The sequence below is a fragment of the Seriola dumerili genome, unplaced genomic scaffold (assembly GCF_002260705.1).
Source record: "Seriola dumerili isolate Sdu_G_001 unplaced genomic scaffold, Sdu_1.0 BDQW01000121.1, whole genome shotgun sequence".
Lineage (NCBI taxonomy): Eukaryota > Metazoa > Chordata > Actinopteri > Carangiformes > Carangidae > Seriola > Seriola dumerili.
The window spans coordinates 2,598,555-2,618,338 of record NW_019174376.1 but is presented as its reverse complement, the minus strand read 5'-3'; the positions used below and the strand labels follow the sequence as shown (position 1 = coordinate 2,618,338).

The window sequence follows — 19,784 nt, the reverse complement described above, 5'->3', positions numbered from 1 at the left end:
AATTTTCAGATACACAGCGATTAATCGATAAATCAATTAACTAATGGCCAGACTATTCAATATTGAAAATAATTATTAGTTGCTGCCATAGTGGACAGAGACCCTTCAATGGTTTTCTTGTCATTGACTTGAGCACTTCAACTGTCTATTATTTGATTTTTTTTTTCTCTTGAGAAATAACTTTCAATCAACAGTTTTTAAGGAATTGTGTTACAATTGGAGATTATTTTCATGATCGATGATGAAATTGTATGGTTTATTAAATGTCATAAGGGAAAGATGACCATCACAGAGCTCAAATTACCTGACTTGTTTTATCCAACCACAATCCAAAACCCAAACATATTCGCTGTCACATAAAACAAAGAGAAAGTAGAAAACACAATAGTTTTTTGTTTTTTTTTTGCATTCCTGCCCTAAAAAAAGATAATCGAACTTGTTGCTTATTAACTTTCTGTTCAACTAATCGACATCTTGTTTCACCTCCACTCAGGCCTGTTTTCCTCTTGCTGCCTGGTCCCGTCTCTTTTCCTGTGCACACACTTGTCTCTTCATCTGCTCGTGCCAGGCGGAGACTGATAACAGAATTAGCTTTTATCCTCGTAACAGCAGAGGGTGAAACTGTAAGTGGGAGAGAGGCGACAGTGAAAGTCCAGCGAGATTCCCCAGAAGATCAGGAACACAACACGAACACATTCATTCTTTTGTGGTCCAGTCCTCGGGCTTCCTCGTGGCGAGCTGCTGATTGACGGGGTCACAGCCTCAGTGGGAGGAATTTTCATACTTTGGCAGCGACTTGCTCCTGCCGGCCATTACAGCTAAGAGGACAACTGTGAAACTTTGCACCTCTTTGTTCCAGTCTGGAGTTTAACAGGTTGTAAAGATGATCTGTTAGCTACCTCAGGAACATTACCATTGTAGTTGAGTCATTTGAGGTGTTATTAAAAATCTTTTATTAGCTGTTGAATTGAGAGGTGTGCATACTCAGTGTTCTCAAAAGAAAAACTTTTTATTTAAACTTCAAAACCTTTTGACCTCCAAACTGTTTTTGTCAGCCGTGGATTCGTCATATTCTCTTCTCTTAATATAAATTAGATTAAAGGAAGCGATAAGTATTATTAAGCCTCCCCCTTCAAAATGTTTTGATGAGGCAATGAAGAGGAGATAGAGGTGAAAAGAGAGAGGATATGAAGTATTAGTATTAATGTATTCTCCCTCTAAAAGAATCTGCATTAGGACACCGACTCTGTTGGCACTCAGACAAAAACATTCAGCACAAATGACCAACTTCCGCTTGAAAATTCAAATAGATTCAAATGCGACTTTTAAATAGGAAGAAAAGGATAGATAAGACCGGTTACCTTGCATTGCCTTCATGAATGGGGAATGAACTTTCTGTTGACTTGTTCAACTCTTCATGAACTGTTCTCACAAAAATCCCGATGACAGCACTGGGTGGGTGTGGGTGGTAGAGAGATCTTCTTAAAATGAGAGAAAACACTGCCGTTCAATTACAGATAACACATCCAGTTGGAGTGGCAATTTCTGATATCGTTGCCACTGTTTTCTCAGTGCTACTGCAATATCACTGCTGATACTTTGCATTTCTTTCACATTTTCATGCACTGAATGTGAAAAAGGTGACATCGTAATCCTGAAGATTGCGGTCCTTGGTTGATTTGCTGGCACTTATGGTTACTGGTAGTCACAACACATGTGGTTTAATACTACAATGAACTCTGCTTGAGCAGATACTTTGTCAGAAATACAATAGAGGGATCACTGGTGTATCTGTTTACAGGTCATCTAACACCTCACTGTTGTCAAAATGAAAAATGCTGATGGAAAAAATTTTAGAAAAAGTCTGTTCTTGTTTTGTAAATGCTTTTTTGATAATAATGATCACAGTGAAAGGCACATTGCGTTTTTTGCGATTGCTTCACATTAATTGACATTATTTATTTATTTATTTATTTATTTATTATTTATTATAATAATTTACACTTGCATTAGATCTTGCGTACAAAAAAATCCCCTGTGGAAATTCCCTCAGTCCTATCTCCAGGTCCATTTACTAGCTTTCTCTGTTGCTTTCAACCTTATCAAACAGTCTTCATCAGTGGCTGGAGTGTACTCAGTTGTCACAGACATGGATCTGTTGACATATGAAGGAGCTCATTATTTCATCCTTATTACTTTTAGGACTTCTTGTGTGAGCATCATAGTTCGTTATTGACTTACCCTGCATGCATACGGTGGTGGAAGACTTCATGGGAACGCCCCTCAGGCTAGAACAACAACTCGAAAGGTTAGCGAAATGAACACATGAACACACTGAAATCATAAGAACGACCTGGAAAACTGGACAGTCCGAGGAGCAGGTGAATGCCGCATTACTCACTTTAGTCATTTTACTTGGTTGTCATGGAGATGTGTCTGCGAGCTCGTTAGTTAAATCGTTACAGCTGTTCACACATACTGTCTGTTGAACTCTTTTCTTAGCAGTGAGCGGTTGTTGAGTTGGAATTGCTTTGTCAGATTGAATGACTGAATGTTTATTCTGCTGACAAACACGTACCTGGAGGTTGAGGTGCATGTGTGTGAGTGTAAGCTATGTGGGGGAAAAAATCAATTCAAGGTTTTCATCGAAGCATTGAATGTGGGGGAAAAAAATCAGGAGCGTTAATATTAATAAGAGGTTTAGATTAAATCCAGTCTGTGGTGCATTATGTGCCGTACCATGGTGTTCTCCCATTATCTATATGTCTATAGTGTATTGCCCTCTGTGCCAAATCACCTTAATAATGATGATGAAAGATCCAGAATGACCTCAATCCATGTGGTTTGTGGAGATATTAGTGCATTAAAGCTGATGTCAGCACTGATTTTCTCTCTCTCTCTCTCTCTCTCTCGCTCTCGCTCTCGCTCTCGCTCGCTCGCTACCTTAAATTTACCTCTAGTCTAACATCTCCTTTTAATCGAGTGAGGACTGGTTAAATGTTTTGGTTTAGTTGTCTGTCCTTGAGAGGACATTTGGTCCTCATAAGTGTGGGATCTCATGAACACACATGGGCGTGTTATGATTGTCAGTGATGAAAAGGAGAAAATGGATCATGATGTCCTGAATGCTCAGTGACAGAGCCTTTGTACTGAACCGTCAGGCGGCCATGACAGGTGAAATATTAAAACCACCCTGTTCTTTCCTCCAGCTTCTTCATGCAGCCAGCTCTGTGAGATGTAGTAAATGGCTTTGAGCTAATAACAATTGATTATTGAGCTATTTACATGAGAAAATGTGGGCTGTTTTCTTGGTATACTATATTCTCTTTTTAAGGCCCTTACCTTTTCTTAATGTTCTGGTCTGGCAGGTCAGCAGAGCATAACCGACTTTTAACAAGAACGTCAATTATGTTTTGAAACTGAAAAGTAAAATGGAGAGTCTGCTTTGTCTTTTGAGGCAAAGAAAGAGCTTTAGTTCAGTTATGTTTTATTCAGCGGTGTGAGGGGCGGGTTGCATTTTTTGTGATCTTGTAATCACAACAATGCAGAGGTTTTGTGATATGTCAGCAGCTGGCAATTTATGAAAACAATCTGAATAAAAAAACAGACAAAACTAGAAGAACAACAGTGAGTAACTGTCACACTGTGTTGGTGATTTGCTTTGGGCATAAATGCAGTTTACTGATAGCAGCAGCTGTTTGATGCAACATTCTCTGACCTGCTTTTTCAAAGAATTGGTGTAAAATTTAGGTTGTGCCTTTTCCCTAAAAATGTGAAATACAAAGTGTAACATTCTTATCTGCAGCCAGGGAGCTGATTGAGGTCAATCTGTGATTTGCTGCCTTGGCTCCAGGGACCGGCTGTGATATCACCAGAGGGCTTACAGTGCTCACAGCTCCCTGTGTTTTACATATCTTCAAACAGTTTGTCTTCTGCCTCCTGCTAGGACGTCATATCAAGTACACTGAGTGTTTGCATTGTTTGTTTTTCATGCACTGCTGAAGCTCTTAATGGGCAAGACAATCTCCCCTTGGGGCTGCAAATGATTTATTCTCTTCTATCTTCAACTGTTTCAAAAATGCCAAAGGCTGCTCTCATGTCATTTTCTTGCTCACCTGTTGTTGAAGCTACAGAAACAAGATGACATATATCAGCAAGTGAGCTCCCCTTGAATTTCAGAAGTTGTCTCATAGAGCTGTCAGTCGCTACGTCAGTCAAACTGTCAAATGGAAACTTCTTTATTCCCCACATGATAACAGCTTAAGCTGGCATGACGTGAGAAACAGCGAAACCGCTGTGTGCTTGCTCAGACCCTGGTTTCCTATCAAGAGAGCGGAGCGATGGTGCCCACCAGCTCGTTGTGCTTTTTTACTCATGTAGTTTTGGGTGCTGGTGGGGGAGTAAAAAAAATGGATATCAGTCTAAAGATCTGTGGTCTTCTTGGAAAAGTTCATGCTAATTTGGCAGCATCCTCCCCGCCCGATGATTGCTGTTTTCCATGAGTGGGCAATAATCAAGTACTTAATCAGAAAGTTAAAAAACAAAAGCGGGAGAGCACAGGAAGTTCAGTGACAAAGTAGCCCTAGACTTATACTGTTGTGTGTACATGTCAGTACTCAGTTTGGTTTCCGTGGGGGTGGGGGGTTCTGGAGAAAATGTGGTTGTCAAAAAAAAAAGAAATGCGAAGTGTGAATTTTGATGGTTATTGATCAAGCAAAAATACCACATATTCTCTGGTTCCCACTTCTGACAGGAGAAGACTTTATGCTTTTGCTTATGTCTGTTTTAGATTATTGTAAATGAAATAATTTTTGGTTTTAGACTTTTTGTTGGAGAAAACAAGACATTTGAAGCCATTCATTTGGGCTCTGTGAAATTATGATTTGGGGATTTTTTCTTAATTTTCTAATATTTTATGTAACACACACAGTCAGTCGTTCTATTATATTAGGGTCTAGAGATAATATGTGGTTTTTGCTGTACACATTGTGAAACCCTTTGAGGGAAATTTGCAATTTGTGGTGTTGGGTCGTATAAACAAAAAGGATTAATTGTTTTGGAAATTATTCTTTTGCTCATTAACTGTCTCTGCTATATGTGTAAACTGTTACAAAAATCCAGTCTTTGACAGAGGGTATGATGAAACTTGGCAACTAAAATGATTTTGGTTATCAGCTGTTGATAAATGCAATGATTGTGTGTTGCTTTTTTTTTTTTTGTCTCTGGCTTTACTTTCATTGTTGTGTGTGTGTGTGTGTGTGTGTGTATGAGTAATATCATAACCTCTTCTCTGATTCCCCTGATTCGATCTGCAGTAGCTGCTGGGTTTCACATTCCCAGAGTTAATGCCATTGACCATCAAAGACGGCTAAAAAAAAACACTGGATGTTTCTTGTTTGTCACACGTTCTGTCTGAAGTTAATTCAGTTAGCATGCTGCGCTCACATCTCAGAGGGGAGAGAGTGGGTTAGATATTGTCTAGGTCCATTCGGAGGAACCTTTTACCTTGTAAAATCCAGCAGGTAGTGAAATAAAGCATGTCATGAAAAATGTTTTATAGATGTCAGTGGTTTGGAGTTGTAGTGAAACCCAGCTTGCTCGTTGGCCTTTTCCTGGCTGCTCTCTACTGTGTGCTGCAGTTATGGTCGCTGTGGGGAAACTTTGTATTATAATAGTATACTTATTTTGTAACTTGAGTCTTATTTATTTTACTTTTAATCATGCAAGCGTTAAAGCAATCTGACATACCCTGAGGCAACAATAACAACAACGCAAAGTGGAATATATACTTATATTATTATATTAATATATCAGCACACGTTAGTGTAGTATCACAAATATTACTGTCAAACTGTCAACTAGGTTTGAAGCGTCCAATTAAACTGTCAGCCAATCAAAAACATATTTTCTTTTAATTGGAATGGGTTTTTATTTGTAACCAGTTTTCAGTTGTTTGTGGCCACCTCTGAATGCACATGTGTGTTTTCAATGGTGTGGAGCATTTATTATGTCATCAGTTCCCTCGCTAAGGTCAGATCCTACACCAAAGGAGAGTTTTTGGTTTCTGTTCAGCTGAACAAACTCTTATTTTACTGGTAAAATAAGGCAGTAAAAACTTTCCAGCTAAGCAAATGTTATTCATATTAACTGTAAAGTTTAATTTGAGCAAAGTAAATAGGGTTGCAGTTTGTTTGAAAGACTTGATAGATGGAAACATGCACAGGAACTGTGTGTGGCCTTGTTTATAACCTTTTACTACAATTTTCCACATGATCTAAGCAGTCACTTAGCACTGACAGTGGATGGAGATGAGCTCAAAGGCCTGTGTCTTGAATGGATGAGTCTCTATGAGTAGGAACAGTGTGTCAGGAACCGGTGATAACAACAGAACAAACAATGTCACAGTATTTATGACCTTAGTTGATAATGTGTGTCTGTTCTGGATATCAGTACGGGTGCTTTCACAATATATTTACATAAAAGAAATTTATGAAGAATTATTACTATTACTTAGAGTGTGATGGCGATACTGGTAGATACATTTATTGCTTGTTTAAAAAGTTGTATTGTTTACCTGTAATGTTGCCTCGGGAAAGACAACACTAGAGCTATAACACCCAGATATCATGTTGATGGATAGTCATATGAATTACGTTGTGGTTTGTGTAGAGCAGTTGTGTAACTGTGTTGTGATATTTGTTATTTACAGCCATTTTTGCAGATCAACTTGATATTGTTATTTTATATTCCTGTGAATTTTCTTCCTTGCTTTTCGTAAAGTCTATCGATACACTAAATCATACTGACAAATGCATAGATGCCAAATAACTGAACCATTAAGGTGATCTGTCGGCCATACAATATACAGAATATGCTAAAATTCTAAACTACATACATAAAGATGAAGAACACAATTTAAAGCATAAAATATGTGGTTCAAAAGTATGTTTCTAGTACTCAAATGTCAAGCAGGGTACGTTGATGACAGGACTCTTTAAGTAGACAAAATGATAAATGTAGACATGATGAACAGAATTTAGAAAGATCTTAAAAATCCTAAGTAGTGAAAAGTTTCCACATTGCCAGTACTGAACTAACCCTAACCCTAGCATTTTAACTTCTACTGGCTCTGATTGTTTTTCTCACCCCATAATCATAAATCTTTATAGACTCTTATTCAAACCAACAAATGAAACTGTGGTAGAGACTGTTCAGCACTTTGCACTTCTGTGTCTGCCGTCTGTCTTCCTTGAAACACTTTGCAAAAAAAAAAAAAAAAAAAAAAAATTGCTGACAGCTTTAGTTTGAAATACCTCCAGAATAATTTGAGACCATGCTGCTAATCCTCTTGTGATCGACCTTTGGATCCTGACCCAGTCTTTACAAATCATTTGCTGTAAAGCAATTTGCTGTGTTAAAGACACCTCTCAGCTCTTTCACACAACCTCTTACAGTCTCGATCTCCTCTTGTCATCTGAAAGTAAAGGACGCGCTTGAATCTTTGTGCTGGAAACTTTCATGCATCTAAAGGATTGAGAGTAAACAGCTTGGAAAGGGTCGGTTGCATGTGTGGATCTGGATGCCTTCTTGAGTTTTCACTTGGCTGCCAGTTGATAACGTATGACATCTGTTCACATGCGAACGAACACAACACATGGTGCCGCTGGTGAACTGAGGACTGAAAGTGATGCTGTAGGAAGTGCTCGTTTCCTGTCCATGTTTTTAGCAGTTAGGTAGAAGTTTGTAGAACTGCAAAGGAAATGTTGTATAAGGTTGGTGACAGACAGACAGACTAGATGTAGCAACACATTTGTGGAGCATTTCATCAGGCGATGCTGCTGGACTGCAGGGTTTCATTAGTGAAGGGGATGGCAAACATGACGAAATATTTATCAGCATGTGCAAGATAGTAAGTAAGAGCATGTTTAACTCATAAAACATGCATGTTTTGTTTTTTAAAGCTATGGAAATCATATGAAATGTAATTTGTTTTGGTGTGTGTGTTTGTGTGCTAAGCGATTAGGAAGGGCTGGACTTCTATCAGGAGAATGTTTTCTGGCTGCAGTGTTAAAATGTCCGTACATTGTTAAGAGTGCTGTTCAAAGGAAGTGGTCTCAATCACCCAGAGCTTAAGCTCAATCATTAGTCCCAAAATGCCACAAAATCAACATGTTTGTATTTAGTCTGTACATACTGTATCTTACTCTGTTAAGGTTGAATGTGAATGGTTTTGCTTTTGACCTGTTATTTTGATTAAAAAAAAAAAAAGCTGATTTGTACATTTCTATAGAATTAATGAACATACAGCTCGCTGCTTTCTTGGCACTGCTCTAAAAATGCTAAGAAGCTAAAGTTGTTCTTTTGTTGTGTCAATGACTATGTAGCTTTAAGTTATCAGACAGAAAGACAGAGCCTATTGTTCATGTGTACAGTCAGCCTGAGTACATCAAGGTAACAATGACAAGAAAAATCCCCACTTCAGCTCACTGCCCTGGTGCCTTTTTTTCTCTCTCTCTCTCTCTCTTTTATCGGTTTCTCAACATACTGCCGTCTACTTGTAGCACTCAGGAAGCGGTTAACCTTCATGCAGGATGGTAGACAGAGGTCTATAACGGCTCACAAAGCAAATAGAAAATTGAGACTCCAACCCATGCTCAGTCATTTAGATAAAAATAGAGAAATTGGCCTCCATCCTCGCAGAGGTACATTTGTCCTCTTAACTGAACCCTAAAAGGCATCATCTTGATGGGTGGAAAATCATGCAAGTTAATGGAAGAAAACAGAGCAGTTATGAGAATAGAATATTGCTTTTATTTTTGTTTCACCTTGATGTGAACCTCACTGTTGGATAGAACAGAAATATATGATTTTATTTACACATTTTGGCATCACAATAGACAACACAGTTTAAAGGAAATGGTGAGACAACCAGAAAACACAGCGCTTGGTTGCATGGCAGCTTGAACTTGGATCTCCCTAACTAGGCCACCAAAATGCATCTCTGTGCACTTTTCTGTGGTACATCAGGCCATGCTCACTTTAAAATGTCAATGTTTTCCCAGTGGCCAAAGATTTACTAGAAGTGTTACACTGCATCAAACTACTTCCACATTTTATTTACTGACGTATTTATTTAAGTTCCAAGTAGTAAAAGATTGTTACTGATATTTTTATGAGCAGTGGCTCAGCTTCTCTCTTTCTGTCTCCTCGCTCAGGAAGTTTACCACAGCTGAGAGGATGATGCTGACGATAATGGGAGAAGGCCACAGCCGAAGGTGCAGCCCTCGCTAGAAAAAAGATTACATTCTCTCTGAATTTCACCCCTCCACTATCACCCACTACCGCCATCCCGTCCCCTGGCGCCATGGCCAACCACCTGGAGCTGATCCAGGAGCTGCAGCAGCTGGACAAGGTGCCCAGTCTGGAGAGGCTGCGGGCGGCCCAGAAGCGGCGCACACAGCAGCTGAAGAGATGGGCCGTGTACGAGAAGGAGATGCAGAGCAAGAAGCGAAAGGCAGACAAGAAGGGACGCAACGCCAACAACCTCCAACAAGCAGAGTCCAAGAGGCATGTGTCGTTTGCCGCCAGCGTGGCGCTTCTGGAGGCATCGGCCAGGAATGATCCAGATGAAGGTAGGGGCAGTAAAGGATATTTATGATGTGTGCAAATTAGAAAGCACAAGCGTAGATTCATGGGGAAAGTGCACAGTGTTTTGAAAATGACGACACAAGCTACACAAGGGCACTTGACACACATGACCAATGGGCACACAAAATACACCCGCTGTGGATTTATTCCTGTTGTAACAAGGCAACGAACTAAAAATATGTGCTGGGGTTTGGTTCATAAGCTCAGAGTGAAACTCGGCACAAAGCTCAGTGACGCCACATTTGAATAATTACTTTAATTTCAGCCTCACCTCACTACTTCAGCTGGATATCAAAACGCCAAGGTCAGGAAAACGATTAGCCGGGCTTGCCCACTTAAACTGCCAGAGGAAGTCACTCCATTCGAACTGAATTTGTTCTGCTAGAAGACTGTTTTATCATTGGGAAATAATGGAGTTGTCACACTGAGATGAAACTCTGCCAGTCTTTTAATTAAAATTTCTACGGATGACGCCCCTCCTATTTGGAGATAATAATTGTTTTCCTCCAGTACAAACAGTCCCATGATGCTGTGGCTGTGCTAACAGTGTGTCAGCGATGCAGGAATGATAACGGGCTGCTTATTGTTTAGATATGGCATCTAATTTAACTTCTCTTTAACTTGAAATTGGATTGAACTCTCTATCATGACAAACTCAGCCCATGGCTGTGCTACTGTACGTTCTTTGCTCGTGCAAGCTGTCTTTACAGATATGGAAACAACCACGGGCGTTATGTATTTCCATAGTAGTTCTTACAGAGCAGAAGCAGCTCTTTGCTGCGTATAAACATTTACATGTGCACACATATGCACATACACATGGACCGTGAACTGGCATGTATAAACTCCAGCTGGAGTGAGAGTCAGTGGAAGCCTTGGGATTTGTGCTGTCTGTATGGCCTGTTATATCATCTATTTTACCATCATGTATAACCTAAATAAAGATGAATAAAGATTTGAGAGAAACATCTTGCAGTGAAACATCATCACCTAACTGGGTAAAAAGGATAAACTCTTTCCAAGCTGAAAAAAAATCCATAAGTTTCATCAGCTGTGTTGCTGCTTTTGCTGATTCTGCTGCTGCGTGATTACACACAGACAGAGGTGTTGTTGTGTGAAAGGTTTTGGAAATGGCATTGAAAGGTTTTTGCTGTACATGGCTGTGCTGAGTGTAATTACCAGAGAGTCTGCTGAGCCACTTAGACTTTGAACATGGATGTTGTGGCCGTTGGGGATCATGCAAGTCTTTTTATGTTGGTCTGAAATACCACGAGGCGTTCAGGGACATGAAACATCCACTCATTTACTCTCAGTTGCAGAAAATATGTATTTAGCAATAATGTATGCTCTCGCTTAAGGACGGTTCCACAAAAATAAAATACTCATCCACAGTAGCTTCTCAGAATTATTAGCAATATGGGTCTGCACAAGGTGTACGTGGGATAACATTTTTAGATGGTGCTGTGAATGCAAGTGTTCCCAAATAATGAATGAAAAGATCGCTCTCGGTCTCAAGAAGCTTGGCAGGAGAGGAACTTTCCAATGTGACAATGAGATCCCAAACACACTGCAAAGATCACACAAGAGTTGACACATGACCTGTGCAACGGTGACGCCTCACTTGACTCAAATAGAGAACCTTATTTTAAAGCAGAAGGTAGAGCATCTGGAAAGGTTCATCTGTGAAGAATGGCACACCATCTCTCCATAGATTTGTGATGTGCAACAGGGTCGAATCTGTTGACAAAAATTATACACTTGTATGCTTATATATGGTTGTTTACAGCATAATTTAATGTTATCAGTAATAAAATAGTGTCAGCCCTTGCACGTGTGAAGCCCAATAATGTAAATAACAAACATATATTTACTTGTTAGTTTTTCGGCACGAGTGAAGTTGACATTGTATGTAATTTGCAAACATCAGAATAAATGCATCAGCACGTTCGGACACATTGAGAGCAGATTTCTTTGCTTCGCTTTGCTTTGTATCACTGATATGCAGAAGCTTTGTCAGTTCTCCTTACTGCTGACAGCGCCTGGGCATAGACAACATTCGCTATCAGTGCTGTTTAATGAGGGTGACCATGAAAGAGGCAGAGAGATAAAAAAGAAAGGGAGGCAGGATGTAGTGTTGCCCACACAGCTCCAGTGGCAGCTGGCTAGCTCAGGAGCCTGATAATCTCCTCTCTCATTCCCTCTGGTCCCCAAATGCTCGATCAGGCATCATGACTCCACACGCTATGCTGCTCCAGCACACTGCTCACAGGCTCTGAACTTCCACTACAAAACAATATTATTTGACATTATCTTGGATTCTCTAGTGCGGCCATGTAAAAAGAGGAAGGAAAATTAAACGCGGATCACACTGGAATTAATTTGAAGCCTCTTTTAAAAATAGCATCACTGGTGAAATTTAGACCCCTAATCTGCAAAACAAACAATGACTGGTGAAAGTTACTGACGGGGACAGAAATAAAAAAGAGCCACCCATCATCTAATTTTTGTATGAATAGAAGGAAAGGAGGAGAGAGCGAGTGAAGGAAGGAGGGAGTAAAAACAAACACACAGAGATTGAGATTGACTTTGACCTGAGGTTGACTCTGCTGGCATCAAGGCTGTAATAAGATGAGAGGCTGGATTGGCTGGACTGACTCCTGTTTAATCCCTGATTGGTAGGAGCAGACGAGTGAGTCTTTCACTGCTCTTTTTTTTTTTTTTCTCTGTGGTTGCAGTCACAGTATAATTGGGTTAACTGGAGTGCATGCGTGTAAGCACGTACTGACAAATGGGTGTGTGTGTGTGTATGTGTGGGTGGTTATTGGTATGCACGTTTTATAGATGGGATAATTGCTGTTTCTTGTGTACTTTGTAAGTTTTACTGTATCTTGAACGGTAGATGGTGTCATTGAAACTAAGATCTTTGTACTCGCAGGTGTGTGTGTGTTTATGTGCTTGTGTCGAAGTGTGTATATTCTTGTGTGTGCATGCGTTTGTGTTTTCTTTCCTCTCTGAGCTACAGTGTCCCTGTCATTATAACTTCCTCACTGGAAGCTGTGGGAGCAGACCGTGAGGAGATACAGATATAGTAAAGCCGCAGGGGACACAATGTGCACCCGAGCCCAAGTTTGTGTGTATGTGTTTGTGTGGCCCTGACAAGGAGAGAGGAAGAAGTAAGAAAGTAAATGAACCCTGTTTGTGTTTCTGGTTGTAAAGAAGTATGTGTGTGTGCCTGTCTGCAAGCCAAAGAAACCCTGAAGAGGCTTGGGTGTGAGGGGATGAGAAAGGAGAGAGTAGCTGGGAGGAGATTGGATGGAAAAGGGTGCACGCTGAGTCTGAGCCCATTTTTTTTACCCTTTGGCTGCCACCGCTCTGAACCCTCTGCCCCCTCCCTGTGATGAGGACTGATGACTGTGAAATTACTGTGGAGCACCTCGGTGTCTCGCTGCGCACCTCTCCGGCTATTGAGACTGATAGGTTTTCTCCCCTCCGGGTCGCTGCTGTCCTGCAGTTGGGTCAAAAAGGACAGTCAACACATACGCGTACACACAGTATGGAGTGACCTGACATTTCCTCTTAACACCGCTGTGTTATCTGATAAAGTTGTCAAACAGCTCAGACATGAATGAAGGAGTCAAGAATCTTTGTGGAAAAGGAGAAAATCTTGAACAATTCAATTCAGTAGTTGGATCCTACAAATATAAAATTCACCGGAAAGAAAATGACTACAAAATGAACATTTTATGTTTACATTCATGGCCTAAGCAAACGTTCTTATCTAGAAGCAGCTCAGGATTTATGATTAAGGCAACGCCATCAGGTCAGGTCATGGTAAACATTTGGTTGCAATCAAATCATCCCAGTGATTAGCCGATTGCAAGTGCGTGAAAGTAGCATGGATGAACAGGTTGTTCAGTAATCCCAACTGATTTTCAAAGTGTCCTTAACCAAGGCACTGAACCCCTAGCTGCTCCCGATGAGCGGGTCATGCCAGAAAAGAGCCAGTCCATTTCACAGTTGCTGTTCTGAACAGGCACACTCGAATGCAGAGTGGAAAGCCAGCCGTCAAAGAGAGAGATCCGATGATTGTTTAAATATGAGGGGTAACGAGTGCTCTCTCTCCTGGTAGGCCTTCACAGTGTTGGACTGGGTTGTTGACGTGAAAAGTGACGAATAGTTTTGTAACAAATGAAGAAGAAAAGAGAGCTAGTGTGTGTGGACTGGGTAAGCTGCAAAGGAATTGCCTTTCTTGAGTTAAATAGTCAGGATAAAGTTGTCTGAATCTGAAGCTGAATCTCAATCTAGAGAGAGATGTTTAAACCTTGCTTACTTTCTCATCTTTTTGTCCTTTTTGAAAGTTACAATAAGCAAATTTTATAGAATACATAAGTAATTCAAAAAGATTCAGGGACAAAGCAGTGAAATATAAACAATGAGGATAATAAAGGATGTTGTCTTCAGTCTGTTTGTGATCATGTGAACATCAGCCATGGCATGCTAAGTCATATTTTGCCCCTCCATGAACCTAGCCAGTGTTTCCCACCCCTGCACTCTATTTATTCACCCACACTCGTGGAAACACCCAGCGCACTAATTACCACTTATTCCTCACTGAAAGTCCTAACTTGTAACTTGATGTTAGAGAAGCCACACTTACAGTCCACCTTCCATTTTTAGCCATGTGGCTTCTGCTCTTGGTTCACCACCTTTTTCTCTGCCATGTCATCACCATAAAAATACAGAGGAGGCATAACTAGATTTCAGGATAGAAAAATACCCCAGCAGCGAGCGGCGCCTCTTGGAAGGAGAATTCACGTGTGGTTTTGTCTCCTGTGTGTTTTTTTTTCTACATATTTGTGTGCAAATTAGGTCTCAGAGGAGCTTTTGTCTTCTTCTGCTGCCTTATTAGAGTGGTAAGGCCTTCTCCTCAGGGGCCTTAGATAGGCTTAGCTGCTCCCAGGCATATGGCAGCAACAGAGTGGCATTAAAAAGACACACAACAGCAGAGTGAAAAGACAAATGCAAGAAACAAAAAAAACAAAAAAACATCTTTTTCAGACGCAAACAATTCTCAACACTGACCTTTGACAGTGATGTCTGTTCTGTCTCTTTCTTACACTCTCTTCAGTTCTGTCACTCTCCAGCTGTTTGATTGTTTTCTTCTTTGGATCTATAGGAGGAAACGCATTACTGTTTTAACCTTTACTTTTGCTTTGAAATGCCAAAGGGGAGATTTAACCATCTCCTCTCATGGTGTTTGATGGGACATTACATTGAAAGGCCAAGACTGTCAGTAGGATCTTTTGTATTGGTTCTTTTGTGTGAGAAAGAAGTATTTAATGGTTAAAGATGACGTGAGGATAAACACAGAACACCAGACTATAACTACTACACAGTAAATAGGAATACAGCATGTTGGCATACATGTGTAACCTGTTTACACTACGCTCTTATCCAAACTTATCAATGAGAGGGTAAATATTGACCAGAATTATGGCAGGAGCCCGGGATCTTTGTAAATCTGTTAGGAGACTTTGACACAAGCACGAATTAAAGTGAAACACCCACAGAGCAACATTCAAGACACTGGCCAGTCCGATCCAGGACAGTCTACCCAAAACTAGGGGTGGTGATCTTGTAGGACAGTGCACCGTAGAAGAGAGCAACTTACGGCTACTATCGAGCCTATTGACGCTAGAATCAAAACATAAAAACGAGATGCACTGTATTGTCTGTAGTATTGATACTTTTGGGATCGATCCACCCACCCCTACCCAAAACAACAAATGATACACAAAAGACAGATATGAGTCCTGTTTTTAAATGTCCAGTCAGTGGATGTTTGCCTGTTAGTCCATCCCACCACACCAGGGAGTGGAGAAGATCCATTTTCAGGAGGTAACACTCTGTCTTTCAAATCCTTTACCGAAACCTTTAGTCAGAGGAACACTAACATCTCCCTATTTACTACTCACAATATTTCTTCTTCTGATATAGAACTTAATGCTAATTGGGGAGTAAAACCTTCTAGCTCTACATGCTCTCTTCTGTCTCCTGTGGTGTCTGATTTTGAACAGGTTATTGCAGTTTCTCTAACAGGGCCTACACTAGCATGCTAAGCTAAGATCATTATCATGGTAAACATTATACCTACTAAACATCAGTATGTTAGTATTGTTATTGTGAGCATGTTAGCTCACTGACCTTAACATTTAGCTCAAAGCAGCACTGTGCCTAAGTACAACCTCACAGAGCTGCTTTTTCATTAGAGCTGTGTGGAAACAAAATATGCTTTTGTGTAAGGCTTATTGGGGGGGGGGGGAAATTATAAATCATTTAAGTTTATCACAAAAATAAGGCCCTGCATCTTGACACCTCATGATGCTTCATTTCTTTAACAAAGATGTTGTTTTATTGGGAGGAATGCACTAACAAAAAGCTACTGTTTTTCTTGTTCCTATGGAGGTTGAATGCATTTCTTGTTAGTCACCTTGGGAAAAAAAAGTGTGTGCCAAATGAATAATGTAATGTAATAATGGTATCATTCTGATAGAGAACTGCACTCACATGTCATGCTCGTTAGAGGCTGTCAAGAGTAATGAGCTGAGCGCAGTTAACTAATCACAGGCTGTACTGTGAAAGATAAACAGTGCTGTTCACTGATGATGTAGGTCACTCAGTGTTGCTGCTCTCTGTGTTACATTGCAACAATAATCTTGGACCAAGGAAAAGGGAGAACTGGTAAACTTCAAACGATTTGGGCAAGGACACATAAAAGGGGGGGGCTTTTGAACCAGATTTACCAGTGAAAGCCACATGGAGCTTGTTATCCACCACTCCTTTCAGATACTTTAAAACACTGGATCTGATGTAAGGAGACAAGGAGATACGACAAGAGAATCAGGGGCTCATTTAAGGCATGCAGAATTTACTGTGTACCGGGTCTCTCTTTCTTTATTTATTAATATAGCAATGGACAAACACAATTAGAAATGTTTAGTCTCTTCCACTATTGTTTTTCCCCTTTTGGGTCTGGTATACAGGAAGAAAGAAACTGAAAAAGAAAATGACAAAGAAGCAGAAATACAACAAGAAAGCAGCAATAAAAATGTTTTGGGGTTGCATACTGCTTGATTGCATTATGATTCTTGTGCTCACGCCATGCGACCACCCCATACCCACCGTGGCTCTTAGCCAAACAAAAAATGAAATAAAAATGTAACCTTTCAAAGTAAGATAGTACAGGATCCTAAATGAACTTACCCTACTAGAATACTTGATTTATACATGATTGTGGATTATGAGGCCTTGCATATCTTCTCAAAATTACTGTTTGATTCGTTTTTTGACAGAGCCTGAACCTTTTCTTATCTTTTCAACTACACAAATGTGTAATGTATAAATATTTTGTAAAGGATTTTAACTAAGAGATTTTGTTTTTCTCAGCACTAACTAGTGATCTGTAACAGGAGGTTGTTTACTCACATGCTCAGCTAAGCTGATGTGACCTCTGACCTTTGACATCTGTAGCGTAAGATGGCCGGTCCCTGTTGTGCATGTGTCACAACACAAGTAAAAACAAGGGTGAGCAGTCTGTAGGACACAGGTATGTTTGTAGCCCCATATACCTAAAGAATTATGGCACCACAGTCTAAAACTATTTGGAGTGAAGAAGTGCATATATAACAATATACATATGTATATATATATATGTTCTTTTTACTGGGTTTATCTGGGTTTATTAATCATTTACGTCATTTTTTGACCAAAGCTTAATTGTCTCCAGCTTCTTGACTGTGAATGTTATCTGGTTTTCTTAGTCTTTCTGTGATAGTAAACTGAAGCTCCCAGTTTTGGATTGTTGGTTGGACACAACGAGCAATTTGAATATGTCATCTTGGGCTTTGGGAATTTTCTTATAATTTATTGACTAAATAAGTTATTTTGAAAATTACAACCAAGACTAATAGATAATGAAAATATTCTATACTTGTTGCTGCCTTTAATCCCACTGACTTGATGCTTACATTTGCCCTCTGACCAGATAGTTTTAAGCGTCTCTGTCTGTGTTTGCTGTGCTGTGAGCTCAGATGTGCACTGATATTTTAAATGACTCAAATCTCAATTAAATCTATCAAGCAAAAATTCAGCATTTACTGCATCCAATCTGCCAACAACATAAAAAACCACATGTCGTTCTCTGGAAGCTGTATTCACTTATTCATTCAGGGGGGATGAGGCGTTCATTTTTGCCATCCCTGCATCTTTCTTGGTGACAAGATTAACATGCTTCACTTGAGGGTCCTTCACCAACAGCTCGTTGCCTTTTTCTTTTTTTCATTTTTCTTTTTCCACTTGTGTGATCAACGTTGATTTTATGTGAGTTTTCTGAGCGGTTGATTACTTAAGTGGGATTTGACATTTCATACCCCGAGCTGGGCTGCGACAATGACAGGGTTGAGAACTATACAGTCAAAATGGATCCTCGTGTGGGTGGCATCAATCGAATGCTTCTGTGATTAGGAGGACTAGACTTCTCTCCTGACATCTGTGGATTTTAGAAACAGTTTATGTGATGTCTTTGCCACTGCTACTGCCAGATTGTGAGGTTTTGGTGCATTTTTTTCTTACTCTCAGCCTTTCTGTGATTAGGATAGTCTTCATGGAATCTCAGGCAGCCTTCAGGTCAACAGAACTCTATTCATCTCTACTCTGTCACACTCTTTTGCTTTCCCTCTCTTGCTCCGTCTCTCTAAATTAACATTCCTCTATGGGCTTGTCACACTGGGCTCCTCCAGGCGTTGCCGCTCTGCCTGGCACACACTGACACTGCTGTCTCCTCGCCGCCATGCTAGTTCACGTGCTTCAGCCTGGACAGAGGGGACTGACTCATCCTTGTCATGTAATATCATTTGGGATTAACATTGCAGAAAAAAAAAAAAAAAATACAAATACAAAAGTGGAAGCGGCCTGATTGGTTGAACTAGTATGTACAATGCTGTGAGGAGTACAAATGTTTGTGATATTATGTCAGTCGGAAGAGCAGGATTCACTGGGCCGTGGCAGTATCAGAATTTTGGCTTATTTAGCTTCATAATTGAACACGTTTCTTGGCCGTGTAACTGTCACACTACAACAAAGGGTCATTTATTGAACTTGAGCACTTCATTGACTATCTCTGCCTCACTGTATTCTCTACTTTCACTTCACTGCTCACTTTTGTCTTTTCATTTGCATGTCTTTGCATGTCCTTTCAGAGTGCTCTCATGCGATCTCTATCATTGTTATTATTATTATTATTATTATTATTATTATTATTATTATTATTATGATTAATATTATTTATTGTTATTTGCTGGCTCAGATGCTGTCTTTACCCAAGAGTACTGCACTAAGCGGTCGCCTGCCGAGTTCGCTGAGATGTCCTTCTCCCTCTCCTCCCCTCTTCCACATCAGTCAAAGCTCCTGGGAGAGCCCTGACTCTCAAGTTAACTCCTATTTCCATGGTAACTGAGGCAGACATAGAGAGCTCCAGGCAGCCATGGCCCAGAGCTACTCAGCTGCAAAGGCACAAACTGTGCATCATCAATGCTGCTGCTACATGGGATAGTATGTGAGAGACTGTTGGATGTAGTCGTGGCTGCTTGACTAATTCACACTCAAGTAAATCCGTCATGGTTGGAAGTGAACGCTGTGATTATAATCATTGCTTATAAGGAAATGTATACAAGAGTAAATTTGGTATTGTATTGATGAAATGAAATGGGGAAGGGAGCTTATTATTGAGATTTCAGATGATGATTGGCAAAAAATGTCAGTCATTATTGCCATGGTGAAAAGCAAGTAGTTACATTGATGTCAGAAATGTTTGGGGGAGTATCATTTGTTGTAGACCACTCACATATATTATTGAAAGTGTAAAACAAACACTAGGATATAAGGTCCCTATATATGGTACTTTCTATAGAAAGTTTTACAGGAAGCAAAAAGGTATTTGGTGTAAATACTGTTACCAAGTTAAAGTTATAATGGAGTCTTTCTGTTTTCAGGGCTGTACTCACAGCTCACTCAGTGGAAGGTGTAGCTGTGGTGTTTCTGGTTTAATAGCACCGTGCTGGGCAGGTGACAGGTCTGTT

At 40.1% G+C, this 19,784-nt stretch overlaps 1 protein-coding gene across 1 annotated transcript in view; it reads left to right on the top strand.

Moving 5' to 3' along the window:
• The first annotated feature begins 9,230 nt into the window (after positions 1-9,230).
• The window catches only part of ppp1r16b (protein phosphatase 1 regulatory subunit 16B), a 69,056-nt gene continuing 58,502 nt past the window's right edge, over positions 9,231-19,784 (top strand). Inside the window, exon 1 of the mRNA XM_022748248.1 lies at positions 9,231-9,632. Within this exon, the coding sequence (XP_022603969.1) occupies positions 9,365-9,632 (268 nt within the window). The 5' untranslated portion in view covers positions 9,231-9,364. The remainder of the gene's footprint in view (positions 9,633-19,784) is intronic.